At 47.0% G+C, this 23,967-nt stretch overlaps 1 protein-coding gene and 1 long non-coding RNA gene across 2 annotated transcripts in view; one reads left to right on the forward strand and one right to left on the reverse strand.

The window, feature by feature from the left end:
- The window catches only part of LOC115085826 (cytochrome P450 11B, mitochondrial-like), a gene marked incomplete at its 5' end in the record, with an annotated part of 82,375 nt that extends 66,925 nt beyond the window's left edge, over positions 1-15,450 (reverse strand). Inside the window, 1 exon segment of the mRNA XM_029592294.1 lies at positions 15,295-15,450. Within this exon segment, the coding sequence (XP_029448154.1) occupies positions 15,295-15,450 (156 nt within the window).
- The window catches only part of LOC115085829, a 328,161-nt gene that overhangs the window by 79,471 nt on the left and 224,723 nt on the right, over positions 1-23,967 (forward strand). Inside the window, exon 2 of the long non-coding RNA XR_003854969.1 lies at positions 16,085-16,234. This is a non-coding gene — a long non-coding RNA (uncharacterized LOC115085829). The remainder of the gene's footprint in view (positions 1-16,084; positions 16,235-23,967) is intronic.

Here is a 23,967-nt window from a genome sequence, read left to right on the forward strand (position 1 = left end):
GTTCATGGCACATGTGGGGACTCTATGTAATGCTTCACGCAGGTCTTCATATGATACCATCAGTAATGATTGACAATGAACTCCAGGGTTAGGGTAATGCCAGGGTGCCCCGCCAGATAGGAGTCAGGAGTCATGGGACAATTGAAGAACTTTCTGATGTAGATGTTGAGGAACAACAATCTTGTCTGGTGGAACTGTTGCCGCAGCAGCAACCATATCTTTGTGGAGTCGATAATTATGTTATGAGAACTCCAGGGAGCCTACAGGATCAAAGGAATGTCAGAGGACATTGGCCCGTTGATTTCTCTCTGCTGGGCAGTATCATAGTTTGAAGTCAAACCAGTTGAAAAGTAATGACCAGTGGGCTTGCCATTCAGTCACTGAGCTTGTGCCAAGTATTCCAGAATTTTGTGGTCATGTAGATAGTCACAGGGTGTCTGGCCCCTTCCAACAGATGTCACCATTCCTCCGAAAGCTAGTTTTACTTCTAGCAACTCATGGTCTTCAATGATGTAATTTCTTTCTGCGGAAGTAAACTTCTTAGAGAAATAGGAGCAGGTCACAAGGGTTCCATGGTTGTTAAGCGGAATAGGACAGCCTCTACCCCCAAGGGTAGAGGCTTCTACCTCCCGTATGAATGGCTTGGAAGGGTCTGGTTGATATAGGCATGGTTCATGGGTTAAATTCCTCCTTGAGGAGCTGAAAAGCCTGAATGGCACTGCCAGTCCAATTCTTGGTAAATGGACCCCCTTTTGGTAAGAGTGGTGAGGGTTACAGTCAGTGGAGAGTAGCTACGAATGAATTGTCTGTAATAGTTTGCAAACCTGAGGAAGCGCTGTAGGGCTTTTAGGCTCATAGGTTAGGGCTGTTCCAGGATAACTTTCAGTTTCTCCAGGTGCATGCGTAGGGCTTGCTGAGAAATAATATAGCATTGAGTTCCTCCTGTTTGAAAGTACATTTTTCTATTTATGCATAAAGGTGATGCTCACAGAATTTCTGGAGAACCTGCTTCACATGATCACGATGTTCTTGCAATGATTTTGAAAAGACTAGGATATTGTCCAGATATACCACTACATGGGAGTAAAGAAGATCCCAAAAAATATCATTGATCATAAATTAAATACTGCAGGGGCATTGCATAACCCGAAAAGCAGCACCAGGTATTCATAATGTCCATTCCTCAAGCTTGGTAAATATCTGTGCCCCTCTGAAGTGGTCGAAGAGTTCTGTGATCAGTGGGAGAGGGTATCAATTCTTCTTGGTAATTGCATTGAGCCCATGGTAGTTGAAGCAAGGGCATAGCGAACCATCTTTTTTACCCACAAAAAATAAACCAGCCCCAGCAGGTGATGAAGAAGGGTGAATGAACCCTCTGTCAAGATTTTCTTTGATATCTTTGGACATAGCCTCTGTCTCAGGCATGGATAGACTCTACCCCTGGCTGGTAACTTCCTTGGAATCAAGTCAATGGGAAAGTTGTAGGAGTGATGTGGTGGCAGAACTTCCACCTGCAGTTTGGTAAAGACATCAGTACTCTGTGTACTGCAGTAGGAAACCCTGTAGCTCTGGGGTGACTGTCTGGGTGAGATGCACGACAGGCAAGACCTTGGTAAGACACTGCTCATGGCAGCGGGAGCTCCATCTGGCAATCTGTAGAGTACCCCAATCGATGTGGGGCTGGTGCAGCATGAACCAAGGTAGATCCAAAACTTGGCTGTTCGAGCAAGCTTTCAATCTAGGCCAATAATCTACCACCACTCTTTGCCTTCCTTAGTTATTATGTCTTCCTCAGAATACTCCAACACCGTCTCTCCAATTAGCATTAGCAGCTGATCTTCTTGCAGATTGTCTAGTTTCCGATCACCATCTGTCCTTGTTTTAGATGTTTCAAGGACACTATGTTCTTGCCGGTTTCACAAAATACCACTCGTTTTATTGTTCATTTATATGGTAATAACAGCCTCCCAGTTTATTTGTTCCAAGTTATATTATCCTTGTTATATGTAACAGCATTCTTACATGCAAGTTAATGTTAATATGTAAACCGAATTGATTTGTAACTCTGCTACATGAACTTCGGTATATAAAAATGCTAAATAAATAAATAAATAAATAAATCTAAGATAATCACATTGACTGTTTTGGACAGCACATATAAGTTGATCTGCTCTCTGTGCAGGAGGCCTGTCTGCATAGCGAGCAGAACAGTGGCCCTCTGGCACATCCAGGTAAGGTTTCTCCATGAACAGATGAGATTGTGAGTTGTAGTGTCCAATGGAATGGTCAGGATCCCATAGTGATCTACCAAGAACTCATGCATGAAGCTGCCTCCAGTATCAAGGAAGACTTGTGTGTCCACATGGGTGTCCCTGAATGAGAAACATTGAGATAACATCGGGAGGTGAGGGGGAAGCGAGAAGTGCATGAATGTGAGAGGGACCCGATCAGGAGACCACGGCCCCCAACGTCACTCAGAGCTCCGGCGACCGGTGAAATGCGCCTCACCACCAGGCGCCGGCGAGCGGGGAAGGCACCCTCCATCTTTCGACCCCCGCATGAGACTACCAGCAGCATGAAGCAGAGGGGACTTGAGATAACATCGGGATGTGAGGGGGAAGCGAGAAGTGCATGAATGTGAGAGGGACCCGATCGGGAGACCACGCCCCCCCCCCCCGACGTCACTCAGAGCTCCGGCGACCATTGAATTGCGCCTTACCACCAGGTGCCGCGTGCCAAAGGGGCACGACAAAGGGGCTCCCCCCTTTGTGCACCACTTCGTGTAACCCATAGTGCATGCACCAATTTTTTTTCTGTAATCGGTTGTCTCTGTTTAATATGCTCCCTGTTTACTATTTTACCAGCTGTGATAAACATTGTAATCTGAACTTTGTAAACCGTTATGATGGCTTTCCGAATGACGGTATATAAAACTCAGCAATACATAAATAAATAAATAAATAAACAAACAAACAAACAAACAAACAAACATACCAGCACTAGAATTTGTGGAGAGATACATGCTCGACCTAGAGTAGCCTCTCCTACCAGACCTAGATCCTGGAGTTTTCAAGCATGACCAGGCAGCAATTTGTGAAAGCCCAGATGCGGCACAATATAGGCACAAATTGAGGCATCAGAGCCTCCCTTTCTCCTCAGTGGCCAGCTTGAGGTGATCTAGCTACATGGAATCCTCTTGTACTGGTGCCGACCTAGGAGGTGACCTGGAAAGCACTGAGTGCTGGAAACTAGAGGTGAGGCAAATGGGATGATGAGCCAGGCCTGTCTCTCTGACCCGTTCTTAAAATATGAGGTCCAAGCGTATGGTCAAACTGATTAGCCCTTCCAATGTATCAGGGAGAACCTGACCAGCCAGCTCATCTTCAATTCACTCAGACAGCACTTGCCTGAAGTTGGCTATTAAGCTCTCAATGCTCCATTGGAGTTCAGATACCAGAATATGAAAATGAACTGTGTAGTCTCCAATAGAGCGGGAACCTTGTCTGATTTGAAGAAGCTCGGTAGCTATGGAAGACGTGAGGCCAGGTTCATCAAAAATCATATGGAATTCGTGAAGGAAGTTATTCAGATTCACAAGGAGCTGTTCATCTTTCTCCTACAGGGGTAAAGCCCAGGCTAGGGCAGAACTGCCCAATAAGGACAAGATATATATAATCTTAACGTGATCAGATGGAAAGAGATGTGCTTGCAATTCAAAGGGCATGGGATAAACACTGTGGATCCCCAAAGGCTAGAGGATGGGAATGAGGATATGAGTGCATGGGGATATCCTGCACGGATTGGCAGTTACTGCCCTTAACAGAGGGCATGGGATTATTACCCTCAAATCGATAGCCTGGATGCATTTCACACACCTGCTACATCCCTCTCTGCCTTGGCGGGAGGGAGGGGGGAATAAAAAGGGAATTGGATTCAGACGTCAGCTGACGCCGGGCCCTGACGTTTATAGTCCGTGGTATTGATGCACAGACTTAAGGGAAAAGCACAGGACGGCTCCTGCGGCCAAGTCCCAGAGCAAAGAACGTCAAGCAGCGCTGCCTGAATTATCAAGAAAGCTCCTCACCCTGTAAAAATGTTGCTGGCAGTAATTTGTTATGGGTTTGACAGTTGCTTGGTTTTGTTTATAAAAAATTACTACCTTTATCATAATGCTTAGGGGTAACTGCACAGAGCGGCAGATACGACCATAAGAAGCTTGCTGGGCAGACGAGATGCACCATCTGCTCCTTTCCTGCCACCATTACTATGGTACTAAAATTTAATGCTAAAAAACGCAGAGTAATGCATTTAGAGTAATGCATTTAGGGTGCAAAAACCAAAGGGAGAGGTACAGTATTGGAGGTGAAATTCTTCTAAGCACAAAGGAAGAGCAGGATCCGGGGGTGATTGACTCTGATGATCTTAAAGTGGACAAACAAGTGGAAAAGGTGAAGGCAAAAGCCAGAAAGCTCATTGGCTGCATAGGGAGAGGAATGGTCAGCATAAAAATGGAGGTGATATTGCCCCTGTATAGGTCCCTGGTGAGACCTCAGTTGGGATACTGAGTACAGTTCTGGAGATCCCACCTTCAAAAGGATATAAACAGGATGGAGTCGCTCCAGAGGGAGGCTGCTAACATGGTCAGTGGTCTTCTTTCTTAAGCACAAGGGGGATAGACTTAAAGATCTAAATAGGGACCCCCTGGAGGAAAGGTGAGAGGGGGAGATAGGATAGAGACATTCAGATATCTCACAGGTTTCCATGCACAGGGAGTGAGCCTTTTTCCTTGGAAAGGAGGCTCCATAACAAGCGGTCATGGGATAAGTGTAAAAGTAGATAGACTCAGGAGTAATCTTAGGAAATATTTCTTTACAGAGAGGGTGGAGAGAGAGTGAGGATTAGTAGGAGGGAGAGGGTGGAAGGGGAGACTCAGGAGTAATCTTAGGAAATATTTCTTTACAGAGAGGGAGGTGGAGAGAGAGAGTGAGGATTAGTAGGAGGGAGAGGGTGGAAGGGGGAGACTCAGGAGTAATCTTAGGAAATATTTCTTTACAGAGAGGGTGGTGGAGAGAGAGAGAGAGTGAGGATTAGTAGGAGGGAGAGGGTGGAAGGGGGGAGACTCAGGAGTAATCTTAGGAAATATTTCTTTACAGAGAGGGTGGTGGGGGGAGAGAGTGAAGATTAATAGGAGGGAGAGGGTGGAAGGGGGAGACTCAGGAGTAATCTTAGGAAATATTTCTTTACAGAGAGGGTGGTGGAGAGAGAGAGAGAGTGAGGATTAGTAGGAGGGAGAGGGTGGAAGGGGGAGACTCAGGAGTAATCTTAGGAAATATTTCTTTACAGAGAGGGTGGTGGGGGAGAGAGTGAGGATTAGTAGGAGGGAGAGGGTGGAAGGGGGAGACTCAGGAGTAATCTTAGGAAATATTTCTTTACAGAGAGGGTGATGGGGAGAGAGAGAGTGAGGATTAGTAGGAGGGAGAGGGTGGAAGGGGGGAGACTCAGGAGTAATCTTAGGAAATATTTCTTTACAGAGAGGGAGGTGGAGAGAGAGAGAGTGAGGATTAGTAGGAGGGAGAGGGTGGAAGGGGGAGACTCAGGAGTAATCTTAGGAAATATTTCTTTACAGAGAGGGTGGTGTGGAGAGAGAGTGAGGATTAGTAGGAGGGAGAGGGTGGAAGGGGGAGACTCAGGAGTAATCTTAGGAAATATTTCTTTACAGAGAGGGTGGTGGGGAGAGAGAGAGAGTGAGGATTAGTAGGAGGGAGAGGGTGGAAGGGGGAGACTCAGGAGTAATCTTAGGAAATATTTCTTTACAGAGAAGGTGGGGGAGAGAGAGAGAGTGAGGATTAGTAGGAGGGAGAGGGTGGAAGGGAGAGACTCAGGAGTAATCTTAGGAAATATTTCTTTGCAGAGAGGGAGGTGGAGAGAGAGTGAGGATTAGTAGGAGGGAGAGGGTGGAAGGGGGAGACTCAGGAGTAATCTTAGGAAATATTTCTTTACAGAGAGGGTGGTGGAGAGAGAGAATGAGGATTAGTAGGAGGGAGAGGGTGGAAGGGGGAGGCTCAGGAGTATTCTTAGGAAATATTTCTTTACAGAGAGAGAGAGTGAGGATTAGTAGGAGGGAGAGGGTGGAAGGGGGAGATTCAGGAGTAATCGTAGGAAATATTTCTTTACAGAGAGGGTGGGGAGAGAGAGAGAGTGAGGATTAGTAGGAGGGAGAGGGTGGAAGGGGGAGACTCAGGAGTATTCTTAGGAAATATTTCTTTACAGAGAGGGTGGTGGAGAGAGAGAGAGTGAGGATTAGTAGGAGGGAGAGGGTGGAAGGGGGAGACTCAGGAGTAATCTTAGGAAATATTTCTTTACAGAGAGGGTGGAGAGAGAGAGAGAGTGAGGATTAGTAGGAGGGAGAGGGTGGAAGGGGGAGACTCAGGAGTAATCTTAGGAAATATTTCTTTACAGAGAGGGTGGAGAGAGAGAGAGAGTGAGGATTAGTAGGAGGGAGAGGGTGGAAGGGGGTAGAATCAGGAGTAATCTTAGGAAATATTTCTTTACAGAGAGGGTGGTGGACATTTTTTCTCCTCCTGCCATTCGGGGACAATTACAATTTTAATTTATTTGCAGAATGTTATTTTATTTCTTTTTAATTGTTTTAATTTTTTTGTATTATGTTTATGTATACTGTAAACTGTTGTATTGTGTCTCGCTATGGTGGATATTCTGATATTGCAAGCAGTCAAATATGGTTAAATAAAAATAAAATAAACAAACACACGTGAGGGGGTAAGGTGAGCATGGAGCCGACAGAGCAAAGAAAAGAAGGCTGTGACTTAGATCTTCAGCTCTATTGTCCCTTGTCTGGGGGAGGGGTGTGATGGCACTAAATGTCTAGGGGAGGCAAAATCCTAAATCTGACACTGGGGGGGGGGGGGGGGGGGGGATAACCTGCATGGAGTGGCAGTTACTACCATAAGAAATTTGCTGGGTAGACTGGATGGAACTGGGTAATTGCCGGGTACTTGTAGCCTGGATTGGCCACTGTTGGAAACAGGATACTGGGTGGGATGGATCCTTGGTCTGACCCAGCATGGCAATTTCTTATATATCTATATCTTATATTCAATATTCTTGACTGTTTTTTTTTTTCTGCCATCAATAGTATGGAACTATTCATTTTGCATTAAGTTAAAAAGTATTTTTAAATGCGCTTGTGAAGCAGCACCCCTAGTGTTACTCTATTTTCTTTGCAGGACCAGGCTGGATGCCTGGTCCACCTTAAATCCACTAAGAAGATTATGCTCTATGGGCGGGATCCTGTGGGGCAGGTGGGGCTCAGAGGGCATAATCAGAGACTGGGGAGTAAGAGGTGGGATCCAGGTGGGGATAACCAGACCAGGTCTCCAGTAGGAAGGCAGCTCCTGTACGTAACACTGTCCAAACACTAGGGAGTAAGAGGTGGGATCCAGGTGGGGATAACCAGACTAGGTCTCCAGAAGGAAGGCAGCTCCTGTACATAACACTGTCTAAACACTAGGGAGTAAGAGGTGGGATCCAGGTGGGGACAACCAGACCAGGTCTCCAGAAGGAAGGCAGCTCCTGTACATAACACTGTCCAAACACTAGGGAGTAAGAGGTGGGATCCAGGTGGGGATAACCAGACCAGGTCTCCAGAAGGAAGGCAGCTCCTGTACATAACACTGTCCAAACACTGAGCTGAGATTAAGGAGCACCACTGTGAGTAGAGAGAGAGAGAGTACACTGCCTGAAGGTAATATCAGTCTACTGCTGTGTGTATGACTGAAGATGGGAATAAAGTTCATGTTTTAAGAAAGCCTGGAGTCAGACTGAATTTCTGCCTACAGGCCTGTGGGAATCACCGCTCATGAAGTTACTAAACAGCACTGTGGGAATGGAATGTCTCTCAGTAAACAACCAATTTGACTTTATCCGTTCCACTCCACTCATTATTTTAAATACCTCTATCATATCCCCCACTAGAGATGTGAATCGTGTCCTCGATCGTCTTAACGATCGATTTCGGCTGGGAGGGGGAGGGAATCATATTGTTGCCGTTTGGGGGGGGTAAAATATCGTGAAAAAATCGTGAAAATCGAAAAAACGTAAAATCGCAAAACCGGCACATTAAAACCCCCTAAAACCCACCCCCGACCCTTTAAATTAAATCCCCCACCCTCCCGAACCCCCCCCCAAATGACTTAAATAACCTGCGGGTCCAGCGGCGGTCCGGAACGGCAGCAGTCCGGAACGGGCTCCTGCTACTGAATCTTGTTGTCTTCGGCCGGCGCCATTTTCCAAAATGGCGCCGAAAAATGGCGGCGGCCATAGACGAACACGATTGGACGGCAGGAGGTCCTTCCGGACCCCCGCTGGACTTTTGGCAAGTCTTGTGGGGGTCAGGAGGCCCCCCCCAAGCTGGCCAAAAGTTCCTGGAGGTCCAGCGGGGGTCAGGGAGCGATTTCCCGCCGCGAATCGTTTTCGTACGGAAAATGGCGCCGGCAGGAGATCGACTGCAGGAGGTCGTTCAGCGAGGCGCCGGAACCCTCGCTGAACGACCTCCTGCAGTCGATCTCCTGCCGGCGCCATTTTCCGTACGAAAACGATTCGCGGCGGGAAATCGCTCCCTGACCCCCGCTGGACCTCCAGGAACTTTTGGCCAGCTTGGGGGGGCCTCCTGACCCCCACAAGACTTGCCAAAAGTCCAGCGGGGGTCCGGAAGGACCTCCTGCCGTCCAATCGTGTTCGTCTATGGCCGCCGCCATTTTTCGGCGCCATTTTGGAAAATGGCGCCGGCCGAAGACAACAAGATTCAGTAGCAGGAGCCCGTTCCGGACCGCTGCCGTTCCGGACCGCCGCTGGACCCGCAGGTTATTTAAGTCATTTGGGGGGGGGGTTCGGGAGGGTGGGGGATTTAATTTAAAAGGTCGGGGGTGGGTTTTAGGGGGTTTTAGTGTGCCGGCTCACGATTCTAACGATTTATAATGATAAATCATTAGAATCTCTATTGTATTGTGTTCCATAACGGTTTAAGACGATATTAAAATTATCGGACGATAATTTTAATCATCCTAAAACGATTCACATCCCTATCCCCCACCCCCCCTCAGCCGTCTCTTCTCCAAGCTGAAAAGTCCTAACCTCTTTAGTCTTTCCTTATAGGAGAGCATTACATTGGCCACCCTTCAATCTTCAGGTTCAACAGACACACAAACCCCTCACATAGGCTCCCTCTCTCTCTCTCTCTCTCTCTCTCTCACACACACACACACACACACACACAGCCTCGCTCTCTCTGGCAGACATACCCTTACACACTCTCGCTGCACATGCACACCCCTTTACACAGGCTTCCTCTCTCACACACAAACACACACCCTTCCTCACACACACATATACAATCCTGCTTCCACTCATATCCTCAATCACTCATACAGGATCCCAATTTTTCACTTACATACACATTCCCTCACAATCTCTCCTCACATAGTGTTTTCCTCACACAGGCTTCCTCTCCCTCTCTCTCTCTGTCACACACACAGGCATCCTCACAGCACACTTCCTCTTTGCCACACAGGCGCATGAGCTCAGCTTTCTTGCCTCTCATGCTGAGCCTTCTCTGCTACCAGGCTTGCTGATCTTCACTGGGAGCAGGATGGGCTCTGTTCACAGCCTGCTACCTTCCTTTATCTTCAGCCTCAAGTGGGATGGGCTCTACTTGTGGCCCATCGGGGTTCTACCTAACCTTTAGCCATGAATGAGATGGGCTCTGCTTGTGGGCTGCCAGACCTCCCTCAACTTCAGGCTTAAGTAGGATGGGCTCTGCTCACGGCCCACCAGACATCTTCAAATTCTCCGTGAATTCATAAAATTCTGTGAAGGAGGGGAATTCTGTGCAAATTCAGTGCACCGCAGTAGCACAGAATTCCCCCAGGAGTAACCATGCCAGATGTTATTTGGTCTTCCTTTCACCTTTTTTAATATATGGAATATCTTTCTTCATGGCCATTGATTAAAAATTGTATTTTTAATCAATGGCCATGCCTTCCTCTGGAAGGTGGTGAAGAAGAAAACTCAAGCATTGCAGCTACTGCTTTCAGTTTTTTCCTAACCTTTTTCCTCATTTTATCTTTCTCCCTTTGAAAGTTAAATGTTAGAGCAGTACTTTTCTTTAATGTCCTCCCAGTTATTAAGTCAGATTTAATCACTTTATGATCACTGTTGCCAAGTGGCTCCACTACCATTATGTCTTGCACCAAATCCTGTGTCCCAGTAAGAATTAGGACAAAATAGCTCCCCTTTTCATCAGTTCCTGGAGCTGCTGCTCTTGGAACTTTCATCTAGAAACTTCGTGTCCTGATATGACATTTACCCAGTCAATATTTGGGTAATTAAAATCTTCCATATTACTATGCTTCCAAATTAGCTTCCCTAATTTCTGTTAGCATTTCATTGTCCATGTGTTCATTCTGGCAGATGGAACTTTACCCCCACTGCTATACTCTTCCCCGTGTCATGTGGAATTTCTAGCATTGAGTCTCCTGCAGGATCTTTTTCCAGTTTAACTCTATTCCATTCCTAACATATAGTGCTTCTTCCCTCCTACCCCCCCCCCCTCAAATTTGATCCATCCTATCATTGAGATATAGTTTGTACTCTGGTACAGCAGTGTCCCATTGGTTATCCTCCTTCCACCAGGTCTCTGAGATGCCAATTATATCTTCCTCTTCATCCAGTGCTATAAAATCTCTCTCTCCCGTCTTATATTTTTAGACTTCTGACATTAGCATAGACATTTTAGGGTATGTTTCTGGTTTGTATTAACAACCTGCTTATCAGCTGATGGGGTAATGAGGATTTGCTTTTTAGTTAAAGGCACTTGGGCTACTCTTGCCTTTATTGGAACCTCTCTGTCAGAATACTTTGATTTTTCTGTTTTATAAGTAACTCTTGAAGATAGCCGCCCCCTGAGCCTTGCACTACTGACCATTCCCCTTTGTTCTGTTACAACGTAATCTTCTTCCATTGACTAAGAAAAGTTGAAGTTAATTTAATTTACTCTGTGGTTTATCTGTGAGCCCTCTCCCCTGGTGAATGAAATAATCAGAAGGGACGTGACATCAGATTTTTGTTTCATTTTCTAATTTTGTTTCTAGTTCATTTCACATCATCCCATTAAAATGAAATAAACATGAGTAAGATTCAGTGAAATTCAATTATCAGTGGACCTAAGCTGTTCAACCACTTTCGTCCCTGATCCATATTGCAGATCTAGAACCAAAACCTAGACTGGTCCTGCTCATGCTCATGCTCGCATTTACTCAGGGTTGCAGAGTTTGAACTAACATCTTCTTAACCCAATATGCATCTATTCTGCTCCATGCAGAGTTTCACATGAACTTCCTGGAGCTTGTAGCCATGAGTTACGCCCTTATGCCTTCCAATATTGTCTCTGCAACAAATCTTTGTGCATACAGACAGACAGCATAGAGACAATGTGGTATTTCCAACACACAAGCATGCACAACCTCTTAGCTGCTGTGCTAGGAAGCTGTGCAGCTCTACTCTTGGCCCTTGCTCACTCCATGCATCCCCGGGCCACTTATCTAACAGACTTACTGAACGCACTAAGAGACTTTCTCCACATAAATTTCCATCCTCTTGGATGGTCTCGGATTATATGTGTAGCGAGGAAAATCTTCTAGCGCTGAGGTCAACCGAACTTGCCCTCTGCGTCTGAATCAAACCATACGGTGTACGGATTCTACTCCCTACACATGTTTCCAATGCGTTCCCATAGGCGCCTTTCTTCCATCAAGGGCCTCTTAAATGTGTCTCTTCCGCTGCCTCTCATAGCCAGCACTCTTCTAATGTTGAACCAGGACGGGGTTCACTGTTCCTCAGACCCATGTCCTGGCCGAGACCAGTATGCTTCCCATACTTCTCAATCTATCACACCAGTAACCAATTTGCCTTCTCACAGGTTAGTCTCATATCATAGACTCACTGATGTTCTCAGGTACTGGTAGCGTCTCAAAAACCTTCTGCACATAAATCCTACCATTCAAAATGGCATGATTTACCAAATGTTGTATAAAAAAAATGGGTTATCCACTGATTAAGCCACCTCTATTATTACTGGTTAAGGAATGGAGCCTATATATTAGTGCTTACAAGACTCATGCGTTCCCCGTTCGAGCCTTGCCATTCCTCTCACTTAACAGTCTGTCATGGGGAACTCTTTCCCTCATAGACATCACTTCTACCAACAGGGTCAGTGAGTTACACACCTTGTTACATACTCACCCGACCCTGCGTTCCTCTGTGACCGAGTGGTTTTACGTATTCAGCTTCATATCCTTCTTAAGGTAGATGTTGCATCTCACCTTACTCAGAATATACTCTGCCCACTTTCCCAACGCTTCTCTCTCACCAAAGCGAGAGGGTTTTCCACTCCTTGGACAGTAATAGTGCACTTGCATCCTATCTAGCCGCACTACACTCCAGAGGAAATCCACCTAACTCTTTCCTTCTGTGGCAAGAGCCAAGTTGCGAGTTCCAGTGGACGAACAGACCTATTCCTCCTAATTGATGGTCTGTATCTCTTTTTCCTACCAACCAGCAGGCATTTCACCACACTCTGTGTCCGTCCCAGCCCCAATAGCTTCCCCTTGGCCGCTGCTGCTTGTACATATTTATCAGGCTGTGACCTGGAGTTCTCTCCATACCCTCGCAGCCCATTATTGCTTACATACGACTGGCCGGCATGCTCCATGTTTGGCCAGTCCTCCTTTTCGGTTTAACTACCCAACATCCTTCCACCAACCTGTTAAGGGTTTCAGGATGCCCTCCGTTCCAAATTCCACCTCAGTCATTACGCTTTCGCGCGTCTTGGGTGCATTTGGTGCATGTTCGGACATCCTCGGCTCGGTACTCACCCATATGTGAGGACTACCATCCTGCTTGTCCTGTGAGAAAGCAGAGTTGCTTACCTGTAACAGGTGTTCTCACAGGACAGCAGGATGTTAGTCCTCACGAAACCTGCCCGCCGCCCCGCGGTGTTGGGTCTCTATACATTTTTACATTTATTTTATTTTCGCTTGCGCTTTTAGCTATAAGACAAGACTGAGGGGAGACACCTGTGGCTCTCAGGGATAATTGCAGGCTGAGCATGCTCAGTGCACTCAGTGTCCCAGCGTCAGTCAAAGCTTTATAGAAACTTTGACAGAAAAGTTTTCCGTACAGGGCTCCATCCTGTGATGTCACCCGTATGTGAGGACTAACATCCTGCTGTCCCGTGAGAACACCTGTTACAGGTAAGCAACACTTGCTATACCCTCTCTTCTCAGTCCAACATGGCCAGTCCTACACCTTGTGGCCAGTCAGCAGCGGGCTCCTACCTCCAGCCAGTTCAGCTTGCACGGGCTGCTTGCAAACAAGCACCGCGACCAGCAGGAGGCGCCTGCGTTCAGCAAATTCTTCCAGCAGACAGCGTTCACTACAGGGGTAGTTATCCCCAGCCAGCCAGTCCTGAAAGGGACTTGTGCTGCAGTTACACCGTGCCGCCCCAGGAGGGGTCTGAGCCGGCACCCGGCCTCACCAGATCACCTGCAATTGCTCCCCTTCTCCTGTCCTGTGTCACTCCTAAAGGTGGCGGTCACCACACCAGGCTGCAGCCCAAAACTGCAGCAGCCTACTTTTAGGTCTTCATAAAACAAGCCGACCGTGAAACACACACGGTCCCCATGGACCCTGAGTTTCAAGATCAAGAAACTCTTTTTACAAACTACAACTCTTGAAGCGTTTTCGTCCTCTACTTTTTTTCCATGACTTTCGTACTATTCTTCAATCTCTTATCTCTTCTGGGCTTGACTACTGTAATTCTCTCTATATAGGCCTTCCAGATACTACACTCCCAACCACTTCAATTAGTTCAAAATGCAGCTGCACGTATCTTATCAGGTTCTCCAGTTAGAAATCACATCACCCCGGTACTTCAGTCATTTCACTGCTTACCTATCAAATACAGAATGCAGTTTAAAATCCTAACCATCATACACTCTCTTATTCATAATGCCAGTTCTACCAGACTGGGTTCTCTCCTTCCAATATATAAACCCTCCAGACATTTAAGATCAATGAACAAAAATGTTCTAGCTGTACCATCACCTCGACAGGCCCGTCTAGATATTACTAGCAAAAGAGCCTTTTTGGTAGCAGGCCCCAACTCTTTGCAATGCATTACCAGACATACCTAACTCAAAGCATTTCAAAAAAATCCTTAAAAACACATCTCTTTCAAATTGCGTTCAAAATTACACCTATCAAATAATAATTTGTCACTCCCCATTATATTACCTTCATGCACTAATCATGTGGCACCTTATTATTATTATTATTATTATTATTGATGTTAAGTTGCATTTGTACTTTTAATAATTATGGCTTTTATTTTTTGTGTTTATTATTTTTTTATATATGCTTTTTGTAATTTTTAAGAGTTTTTTTCTTTACATTTTTAGTTTGATTGACACCTCTGTACACCGTTTTGACTAAACTTTGTTTGTAAAAGCGGTGTAGAAACCTTTTTAAAGACATAAATAAATAGATAATGGGACTAAGAGTAGATATGTCACAACATGCCTTACTTTGGATGTTAAAGATTCACACTGTGAGCCTGGTTTTGGAAAGCATTTACGCGCTTAAAACTGGGTTTTGCATGTGTAAATGCACTTTACCCGTGTAAGCGGGCTTCTGAAAATTGCTGCAACGTATTCCCCAGGATTCCCTCACGTTCAGTGCACGGAGTGTGGGTGAATGGCTTTCGGGAAATTGCCGTGAATAGTATGTAACATTTCCACACATAACCCCTAGATTTCTTCACTCTCCAGCCCAAAGCCCCAGGGATCCTCATTCAGCAGCAGTTACCCAGATAGCTTCAGCCATATCCAGCTAAAAGCTGACTTTTTATTATATTTATGCTGCTTAACCACTTAGCTTTGTAGCCAGAAAGCTCATCATTTGGGTGAAATTCAGGCCAGATAATGTTTGGGGAATTCCGGAGGCGTTGTGGGGCTGAGATAAGTGGAACAGAGCAGTCCTAGCGTGTGTTGGGTAGAATTTAAATCTAAGATGGGTGTTTCTTTCCTTAGTATGCAGGCTCGGGGAGCTGCTGATAGATACACGCAGGGCCCCCCCCCCCCGGTTACAAAGCAGGGCTGGAGCCGCTTGCCATGGTAATGGTAGAGCATAGCACAAACGGAAGGGAAAGGGTTAACTCACAGCAGGAAGACCCCGCACTTGTGGCTGCGCAGCCGGCGATGCTCCATCCAGGGCTCGATGCTCATGCGGGACGGCAGGATGCCCTCGGACTGGAAGAGCTGCGCGGCGTCCCGGGGCAGGAGGATGTTCACGCTGTCGTGGGTCCCCAGCTTCTCTCTGCAGTGGGGGGACACAGAACCCGTCAGTAATAACCAGAGATGCCGGGCACTGCTCTCAGGGTCACCCTCCTGACCTGCTCGTGAGCATTGTCCTCTCCTCTCCTGCAGTTTCCTCCCCTCACCTGTAACTCACCCTTCACTGAACTTCCTTTCATTTCGTCTTGCCCTCTCCGCAGCTCCGCACATGAGTCGCTCTTTCTTCTAACTTCCTTCCATGTGAAAATGCCTCTGACTCTGGGATGAAGGCTGAATGTCACTGCTTGCTAGATAATTTTCCCCCAGAGAAGGCCTATGGGTTTCTGCCAGCAGGGCAAGCTGATGGAGTGATAGTTTGGCATGAATCTGGTCTGGACGGATGTTGGAAATGGTGGATAATTCTCCCCTGGTGCAGGCGAGAGAAAAGATTGTTGGGGTTGGAGATTTTTTTTATTCAAGGAAGCTTTTGCAGATTATGAAATGTAAAGTTTCAATACGGCTTACTGGTTGGGCTGCTATTCTTGTCTGTTTTATGTATGTGTATATTTATTTTTGCTTGTTTTGTTTTTTTGATGCATTTTATTTAATGTTTGTGTTTTGCAGTGTATTTGATGTTATGATTTTATTTTTGTAATCTGCTTATTATATCAATACAGATAAATGAGCCCTGACCAGCGTGCCGCAAATGGGCAGTAGAGAGCAGCTCTGCCGCGCACGCCCAGAACAGAGAGCTCTGAGCGACGTTGCGAGCCGGAAGGGAAGGAGCAGGACGTGAGGCGACGGGAGCACCGGCTGTCCCTGAGCAGGTGCGTGAGCTTGAGATCTGCGCGCTCGCTCCCTCCCTCCCTCCCCCGCCTATACCGAGGATTGAGAGAAGCGCAGGCTCCGTGGCGGCTGCGAGCCAAGGGGGAGCCGGGAGATAGCCGGAGCCTGTCCCTCTGTCGCTGGGGAAGGGGGGAGGGAGTTGGTACGGTCGGAACGGAGAGGGTGGTGAGTGACTGAGGAGGGAAGGGGAGGGAGTGGGAGTGAGAATGAGGGGGGGAGGTGAGAGTGAGGGAAGGGGGTTTGAGTGAGAGGGGGAGGGGAGGCAGTGGGAGAAAGAGGGTGAGTAAGACCGAGGGAAGGGAGTTTGAGTGGGAGCAGGGGAGGGAAGGGAGGTGAGTGGAGGAAAGGGGGTTAGTGACCGAGGGGGAGGAGGAAGAGTGACCGAGGTGAATGGGGAGTGACGGAGAAGAAGTGAAGAGTGCCGTGTCCGAAAAAGAACCGACAAAAAGATTTTTTAATCTATCCCGTTTTCACGGGCTTGTATTGTTACCAGAGGACTATCAATATTTTAAATAAAGGTCTTCCTGGCTAGCTGCCTGGCGGTTAGATTGAGGTTCGGGCTGCTTCGTGACATTAGCCCAGGAGTAGGACAGGAGGGCTCCTTGGACAGAGGGAAGTACTGGGAATCTCCTCTGCCACTTCAGTTTGTATTGTGGCGTCAGTTCCCCGACGTTTTGGGGAAAGCAGTCCAGGTTCAGTCTGGAACAAGTGAAACCCAACAAATGAATCTGTCGCAGACCTGCAGCCTGGCTCCCGGGAAGGTCCCTGTCCTCGCTCAGCACCAAAGGGGAAGCTTTGCTAAACTGAGCTGGCGTCTTCCCCTGAGCTCTGTAAGCTCGTCCCAAAGCTGCCAGCACATTGCCTCAGATATCCTCGGAATATCTTTCCTGCAGCTGAGGCAGAGCAGCAAGTTTGATCCCTGCCGCCCAGGTGCCAACCTTTTCCCTCATAAAGGCCTTCTCATCGCTGGGTGCGTCTTCCCTGATGTGTGTAAGGTGTCTCAGGCTAAGAGGAAATTTATTGCAGCGAGGGTAATCTTCCCGGGGGTTAGGCTCCTGACTTGGGGGCAGAGTGCACAGGTTTGCCTGCAGTTGTGCACATTTTTTTTTTTTCTGCCTGAATGTTACTCCCGATGCAGCCAGGAGTTTGGCGCACGAAGGCTGAATTTAAAACGAGGTGCATGCACCCGTACATGCGCATATCTGCGCACGAGGGAGGATACGCCGGAGGTTTTAATCGTGCATGCACTTACAAGCATAGGTTTTTTAAAATGCACCAACAGCGCGTAGGTTTGCTCCTAATTTTCAGAGGTTCCTCGAGCGCTGCTAGCTCATGCGCCTTCCCTAGGACCTTGTCGGTTTTTATGCGCGTAGGTCAGCTAATTTTATAGCCTGCTCGTGCGAGACACGCTTCCAGTTTTGCAATTAGTCCACCACTTTGTCCAGGTAATAGTGAGGACTTTCAAACCTCTATAGTTCTTCATCCTGCACACTGCCCAGTTGACCCGGACTCCTCACCCCTAAAACTCGAGATCTACAGACCTGCACCTCATCAGACGCAGCGGTAAAGTTATGTGGGGGCATCTAGTGTACGCGCGTTGCAATTTTTGGTTTTAAAACTTGGAGTTGTGCATAAGAATTGGCCCCACCTTAGAACACCTATGCCCCATCCATTTTCCACCCCTATTCCTTACGCGCGCACAGGTACACACACGTGTATTTTGCGGCTTATTAAAATCCGCGTTGCTCACGTGTGGCCCTCATAGACGCGTATGTGGGCATTTTTGAGCGAGCAACACTTTTAAAATCGACCTAAAAGAATGTGTATACAACACTGTGCATTCTGCTTAGCGCCGTCGAGTGGAAACCCCAGGCAAACGAAGGCATTAATGATTATCCTCCAATGCAGAGAGGGGCGCTGGCTTTGCCCAGGTTTTCCTGGTACTGGACAGAGGTGGAGTAAAATCCACTGCGTGTGTCAGTCTACGGGTGGAAACCAGAGTTCTGACACCAGGACCTGTAATCTGGATTCAGGGAGCAGAAAACAGGCTCTGCACACACAAAACATGTTTTCTGACCCTAAATACACTTTTTAAGACTGGAAAAATTACTTTCTGTGCTGAAAGAAATTTTTGTGCACGGAAATCGCATCTCAGAGACTCCCCTGCTCCCCTGCGTTAAAATGCTCAGTCTGCCTGAGCTGAACGCACACTTTAACTGGGGTTTGAGCATCTATTTTCCGGTCAGACCATTTACTTTAACTCCTGATGCATCAGTGTGCTCCAGGATTTAACCTGTGCCTCAAAAACCTTGCACTGAAATTCAGTGCGGTTTTAACCAACACATTATTGCATTGGTCCCTCTGGGAAAAGGGCTCTTAAATTGCTCCTTTTGAAAACAATTTTCTACTGTAAAATTCTTGAAATAAGGAGTCTAAAATGTGGGTGGTTATACAGGGGGTAGATTTAGGACAAGTGCACTGATATTCAGCACTAGGATACTATTTTTAGGGGCCTAAATGTACAAAAATCAAATGCAGGTCTAAATCTAAGATCCAGAATTCACGGGAATTTTCAGATTAAAAATTAAAGGAAGATATTCAGTTAACTGAAAAGTGAGCAAGTAAACCCAGGAGATTTTATCTGGATACTCAGCGGCACAGGGAGTGGCAGTTACCTGGGTGACCTTACCTGGATACTCAGCGGGACAGGGAGTGGCAGTTACCTGGGTGACCTTACCTGGATACTCAGCAGGACAGGCAGTGGCAGTTACTTGGGTAACCTTACCTGGATACTCAGCGGCACAGGGAGTGGCAGTTACCTGGGTAACCTTACCTGGATACTCAGCGGGGACAGGGAGTGGCAGTTACCTGGGTAACCTTACCTGGATACTCAGCGGGACAGGCAGTGGCAGTTACCTGGGTAACCTTACCTGGATACTCAGCGGCACAGGGAGTGGCAGTTACCTGGGTAACCTTACCTGGATACTCAGCGGGACAGGGAGTGGCAGTAACCTGGGTAACCTTACCTGGATACTCAGCGGGACAGGGAGTGGCAGTTACCTGGGTGACCTTACCTGGATACTCAGCAGGACAGGCAGTGGCAGTTACCTGGGTAACCTTACCTGGATACTCAGCGGGACAGGGAGTGGCAGTTACCTGGGTAACCTTACCTGGATACTCAGCGGGACAGGGAGTGGCAGTTACCTGGGTGACCTTACCTGGATACTCAGCGGGACAGGGAGTGGCAGTTACCTGGGTGACCTTACCTGGATACTCAGCGGGACAGGGAGTGGCAGTTACCTGGGTAACCTTACCTGGATACTCAGCGGGACAGGGAGTGGCAGTTACCTGGGTGACCTTACCTGGATATTCAGCGGCACAGGGAGAAGCAGTTACCTGGGTGACCTTACCTGGATACTCAGCGGGACAGGGAATGGCAGTTACCTGGGTGACCTTACCTGGAAACTCAGCGGGACAGGGAGTGGCAGTTACCTGGGTGACCTTACCTGGATATTCCATGGGACAGGGAGTGGCAGTTACCTGGGTGACCTTACCTGGATATTCTACAGGACAGGGAGTGGCAGTTACCTGGGTGACCTTACCTGGATATTCCACAGGACAGGGAGTGGCAGTTACCTGGGTGACCTTACCTGGATACTCAGCGGGACAGGGAGTGGCAGTTACCTGGCTGACTTTGCCGGATATTCCACAGGACAGGGAGTGGCAGTTACCTGAGTGACCTTACCTGGATATTCCACAGGACAGGGAGTGGCAGTTACCTGAGTGACCTTACCTGGATATTCCAAAGGACAGGGAGTGGTAGTTACCTGACTGACTTTGCCTGGATATTTAGTGGGACAGTGAGTAGGAAAGTTACTCGGGTGACTTTACTTGGATATTAGCAGGCCAGAGGGTGGGAAAGTTACCCGGATGACTTTATTGGGTATTTAGTGGTGCAATGAATAAGAAAGTTACTCAGGTCACTTTTCCTGGATATTCATCAGGATAGTGAGCCTTAAAGTTACTTGGGTGACTCTTCCTGGATATTCAGTGGGATAGTGAGCCTTAAAGTTACTTGGGTGACTTTTCCTGGATATTCAGTGGGATAGTGAGCCTTAAAGTTACTTGGGTGACTCTTCCTGGATATTCAGTGGGATAGTGAGCCTTAAAGTTACTCGGGTGACTCTTCCTGGATATTCAGTGGGACAGTGAGCCTTAAAGTTACTTGGGTGACTCTTCCTGGATATTCAGTGGGATAGTGAGCCTTAAAGTTACTCGGGTGACTTTTCCTGAATATTCAGTGGGATAGTGAGCCTTAAAGTTACTTGGGTGACTCTTCCTGGATATTCAGTGGGATAGTGAGCCTTAAAGTTACTTGGGTGACTCTTCCTGGATATTCAGTGGGATAGTGAGCCTTAAAGTTTGTTTGGGTGACTCTTCCTGGATATTCAGTGGGACAGTGAGCCTTAAAGTTACTCGGGTGACTTTTCCTGGATATTCAGTGGGATAGTGAGCCTTAAAGTTACTTGGGTGTCTCTTCCTGGATATTCAGTGGGATAGTGAGTTTTAAAGTTACTTGGGTGACTCTTCCTGGATATTCAATGGGATAGTGAGCCTTAAAGTTACTCGGGTGACTCTTCCTGGATATTCAGTGGGATAGTGAGCCTTAAAGTTACTTGGGTGACTCTTCCTGGATATTCAGTGGGATAGTGAGCCTTAAAGTTACTCGGGTGACTCTTCCTGGATATTCAGTGGGATAGTGAGTCTTAAAGTTACTTGGGTGACTCTTCCCGGATATTCAGTGGGATAGTGGCTGGGAAAGTTACTTGGGTGACTTTTCCTGGATATTCAGTGGGATAGTGAGCCTTAAAGTTACTTGGGTGACTCTTCCTGGATATTCAGCGGGACAGTGAGCCTTAAAGTTACTTGGGTGACTCTTCCTGGATATTCAGTGGGATAGTGAGCCTTAAAGTTACTCGGGTGACTTTTCCCGGATATTCAGTGGGATAGTGAGCCTTAAAGTTACTTGGGTGACTCTTCCTGGATATTCAGCGGGACAGTGAGCCTTAAAGTTACTTGGGTGACTCTTCCTGGATATTCAGTGGGATAGTGAGCCTTAAAGTTAGTCGGGGGACTCTTCCTGGATATTCAGCGGGACAGTGAGCCTTAAAGTTACTTGGGTGACTCTTCCTGGATATTCAGCGGGACAGTGAGCCTTAAAGTTACTTGGGTGACTCTTCCTGGATATTCAGTGGGATAGTGAGCCTTAAAGTTACTTGGGTGACTCTTCCTGGATATTCAGTGGAATAGTGAGCCTTAAAGTTACTCGGGTGACTTTTCCCGGATATTCAGTGGGATAGTGAGCCTTAAAGTTAGTCGGGGGACTCTTCCTGGACATTCAGTGGGACAGTGAGCCTTAAAGTTAGTCGGGGGACTCTTCCTGGATATTCAGCGGGACAGTGAGCCTTAAAGTTACTTGGGTGACTCTTCCTGGATATTCAGCGGGACAGTGAGCCTTAAAGTTACTTGGGTGACTCTTCCTGGATATTCAGTGGGATAGTGAGCCTTAAAGTTACTTGGGTGACTCTTCCTGGATATTCAGTGGAATAGTGAGCCTTAAAGTTACTCGGGTGACTTTTCCCGGATATTCAGTGGGATAGTGAGCCTTAAAGTTACTTGGGTGACTCTTCCTGGACATTCAGTGGGACAGTGAGCCTTAAAGTTACTTGGGTGACTCTTCCTGGATATTCAGTGGGATAGTGAGCCTTAAAGTTACTTGGGTGACTCTTCCTGGATATTCAGTGGGATAGTGAGTCTTAAAGTTACTTGGGTGACTCTTCCTGGATATTCAGCGGGACAGTGAGCCTTAAAGTTACTTGGGTGACTCTTCCTGGATATTCAGCAGGATAGTGAGCCTTAAAGTTACTTGGGTGACTCTTCCTGGATATTCAGTGGGATAGTGAGCCTTAAAGTTACTTGGGTGACTCTTCCTGGATATTCAGCGGGACAGTGAGCCTTAAAGTTAGTCGGGGGACTCTTCCTGGATATTCAGCGGGACAGTGAGCCTTAAAGTTACTTGGGTGACTCTTCCTGGATATTCAGCGGGACAGTGAGCCTTAAAGTTACTTGGGTGACTCTTCCTGGATATTCAGCGGGACAGTGAGCCTTAAAGTTACTTGGGTGACTCTTCCTGGATATTCAGCGGGACAGTGAGCCTTAAAGTTACTTGGGTGACTCTTCCTGGATATTCAGCGGGACAGTGAGCCTTAAAGTTAGTCGGGGGACTCTTCCTGGATATTCAGCGGGACAGTGAGCCTTAAAGTTACTTGGGTGACTCTTCCTGGATATTCAGCGGGACAGTGAGCCTTAAAGTTACTTGGGTGACTCTTCCTGGATATTCAGCGGGACAGTGAGCCTTAAAGTTACTTGGGTGACTCTTCCTGGATATTCAGCGGGACAGTGAGCCTTAAAGTTACTTGGGTGACTCTTCCTGGATATTCAGCGGGACAGTGAGCCTTAAAGTTACTTGGGTGACTCTTCCTGGATATTCAGCGGGACAGTGAGCCTTAAAGTTACTTGGGTGACTCTTCCTGGATATTCAGCGGGACAGTGAGCCTTAAAGTTAGTCGGGGGACTCTTCCTGGATATTCAGCGGGACAGTGAGCCTTAAAGTTACTTGGGTGACTCTTCCTGGATATTCAGCGGGATAGTGAGCCTTAAAGTTACTTGGGTGACTCTTCCTGGATATTCAGCGGGACAGTGAGCCTTAAAGTTACTTGGGTGACTCTTCCTGGATATTCAGCGGGACAGTGAGCCTTAAAGTTAGTCGGGTGACTCTTCCTGGATATTCAGCGGGACAGTGAGCCTTAAAGTTACTTGGGTGACTCTTCCTGGATATTCAGCGGGATAGTGAGCCTTAAAGTTACTTGGGTGACTCTTCCTGGATATTCAGCGGGACAGTGAGCCTTAAAGTTACTTGGGTGACTCTTCCTGGATATTCAGCGGGACAGTGAGCCTTTAAAGTTAGTCGGGGGACTCTTCCTGGATATTCAGCGGGACAGTGGGCTGAAAGTTACCCAGAGCTCTTTTCAGCCCTGGAGTAGAATTCCTCCTGTATTTTCTTTTTGTTGTCTGAGTGCAGGTAAGAAATTCCTCTTTTATGAGTCTTGATGCTAGAGAAGCTGCTAAGGCAGTGCTGGGAAATGCTCAGCTGCTGACTGTGTGTGAGCCTAAATGAATGTATAATCTCTCTCACATGGATTGCCTTTTCCCAGCTTTCTGTTTTGTTTCCTTTTTTTATTGGTTGGTTTGAGATCAGGAGTTCCCCCTTTTCTGATGGGCTTCAGGGCTTGCAGAAAACTTATCCTGTAACTGTTAAGTGAAGTTTTTTCTGTCATTGTGGTTCCCTGGCTTGACCTTCTCATTGGTATTTTTTATGTCTTAATGCAAGTTATTTATTAGTATAATTTATGATAAATTTACATTTATAAATCTATATTTTAATTTATTTGATCTTAGGTAAATGATAATAAATGTGATTATTACTTAGTCACTCTTTCAAAATTTTCTAAAACAGTTTTCCAAAAATTTAAAATTTTCATTTTTTGCGCAGTTCTACTTCCACTCCGGGGGGACCCTGATAAGCTCATTTCAGTTCTTATCTGTGCACCCATGCATTAACCCACGAGTGATGGCAGAAAAACCATAGCCTGCC

The sequence above is a fragment of the Rhinatrema bivittatum genome, chromosome 2 (assembly GCF_901001135.1).
Source record: "Rhinatrema bivittatum chromosome 2, aRhiBiv1.1, whole genome shotgun sequence".
Lineage (NCBI taxonomy): Eukaryota > Metazoa > Chordata > Amphibia > Gymnophiona > Rhinatrematidae > Rhinatrema > Rhinatrema bivittatum.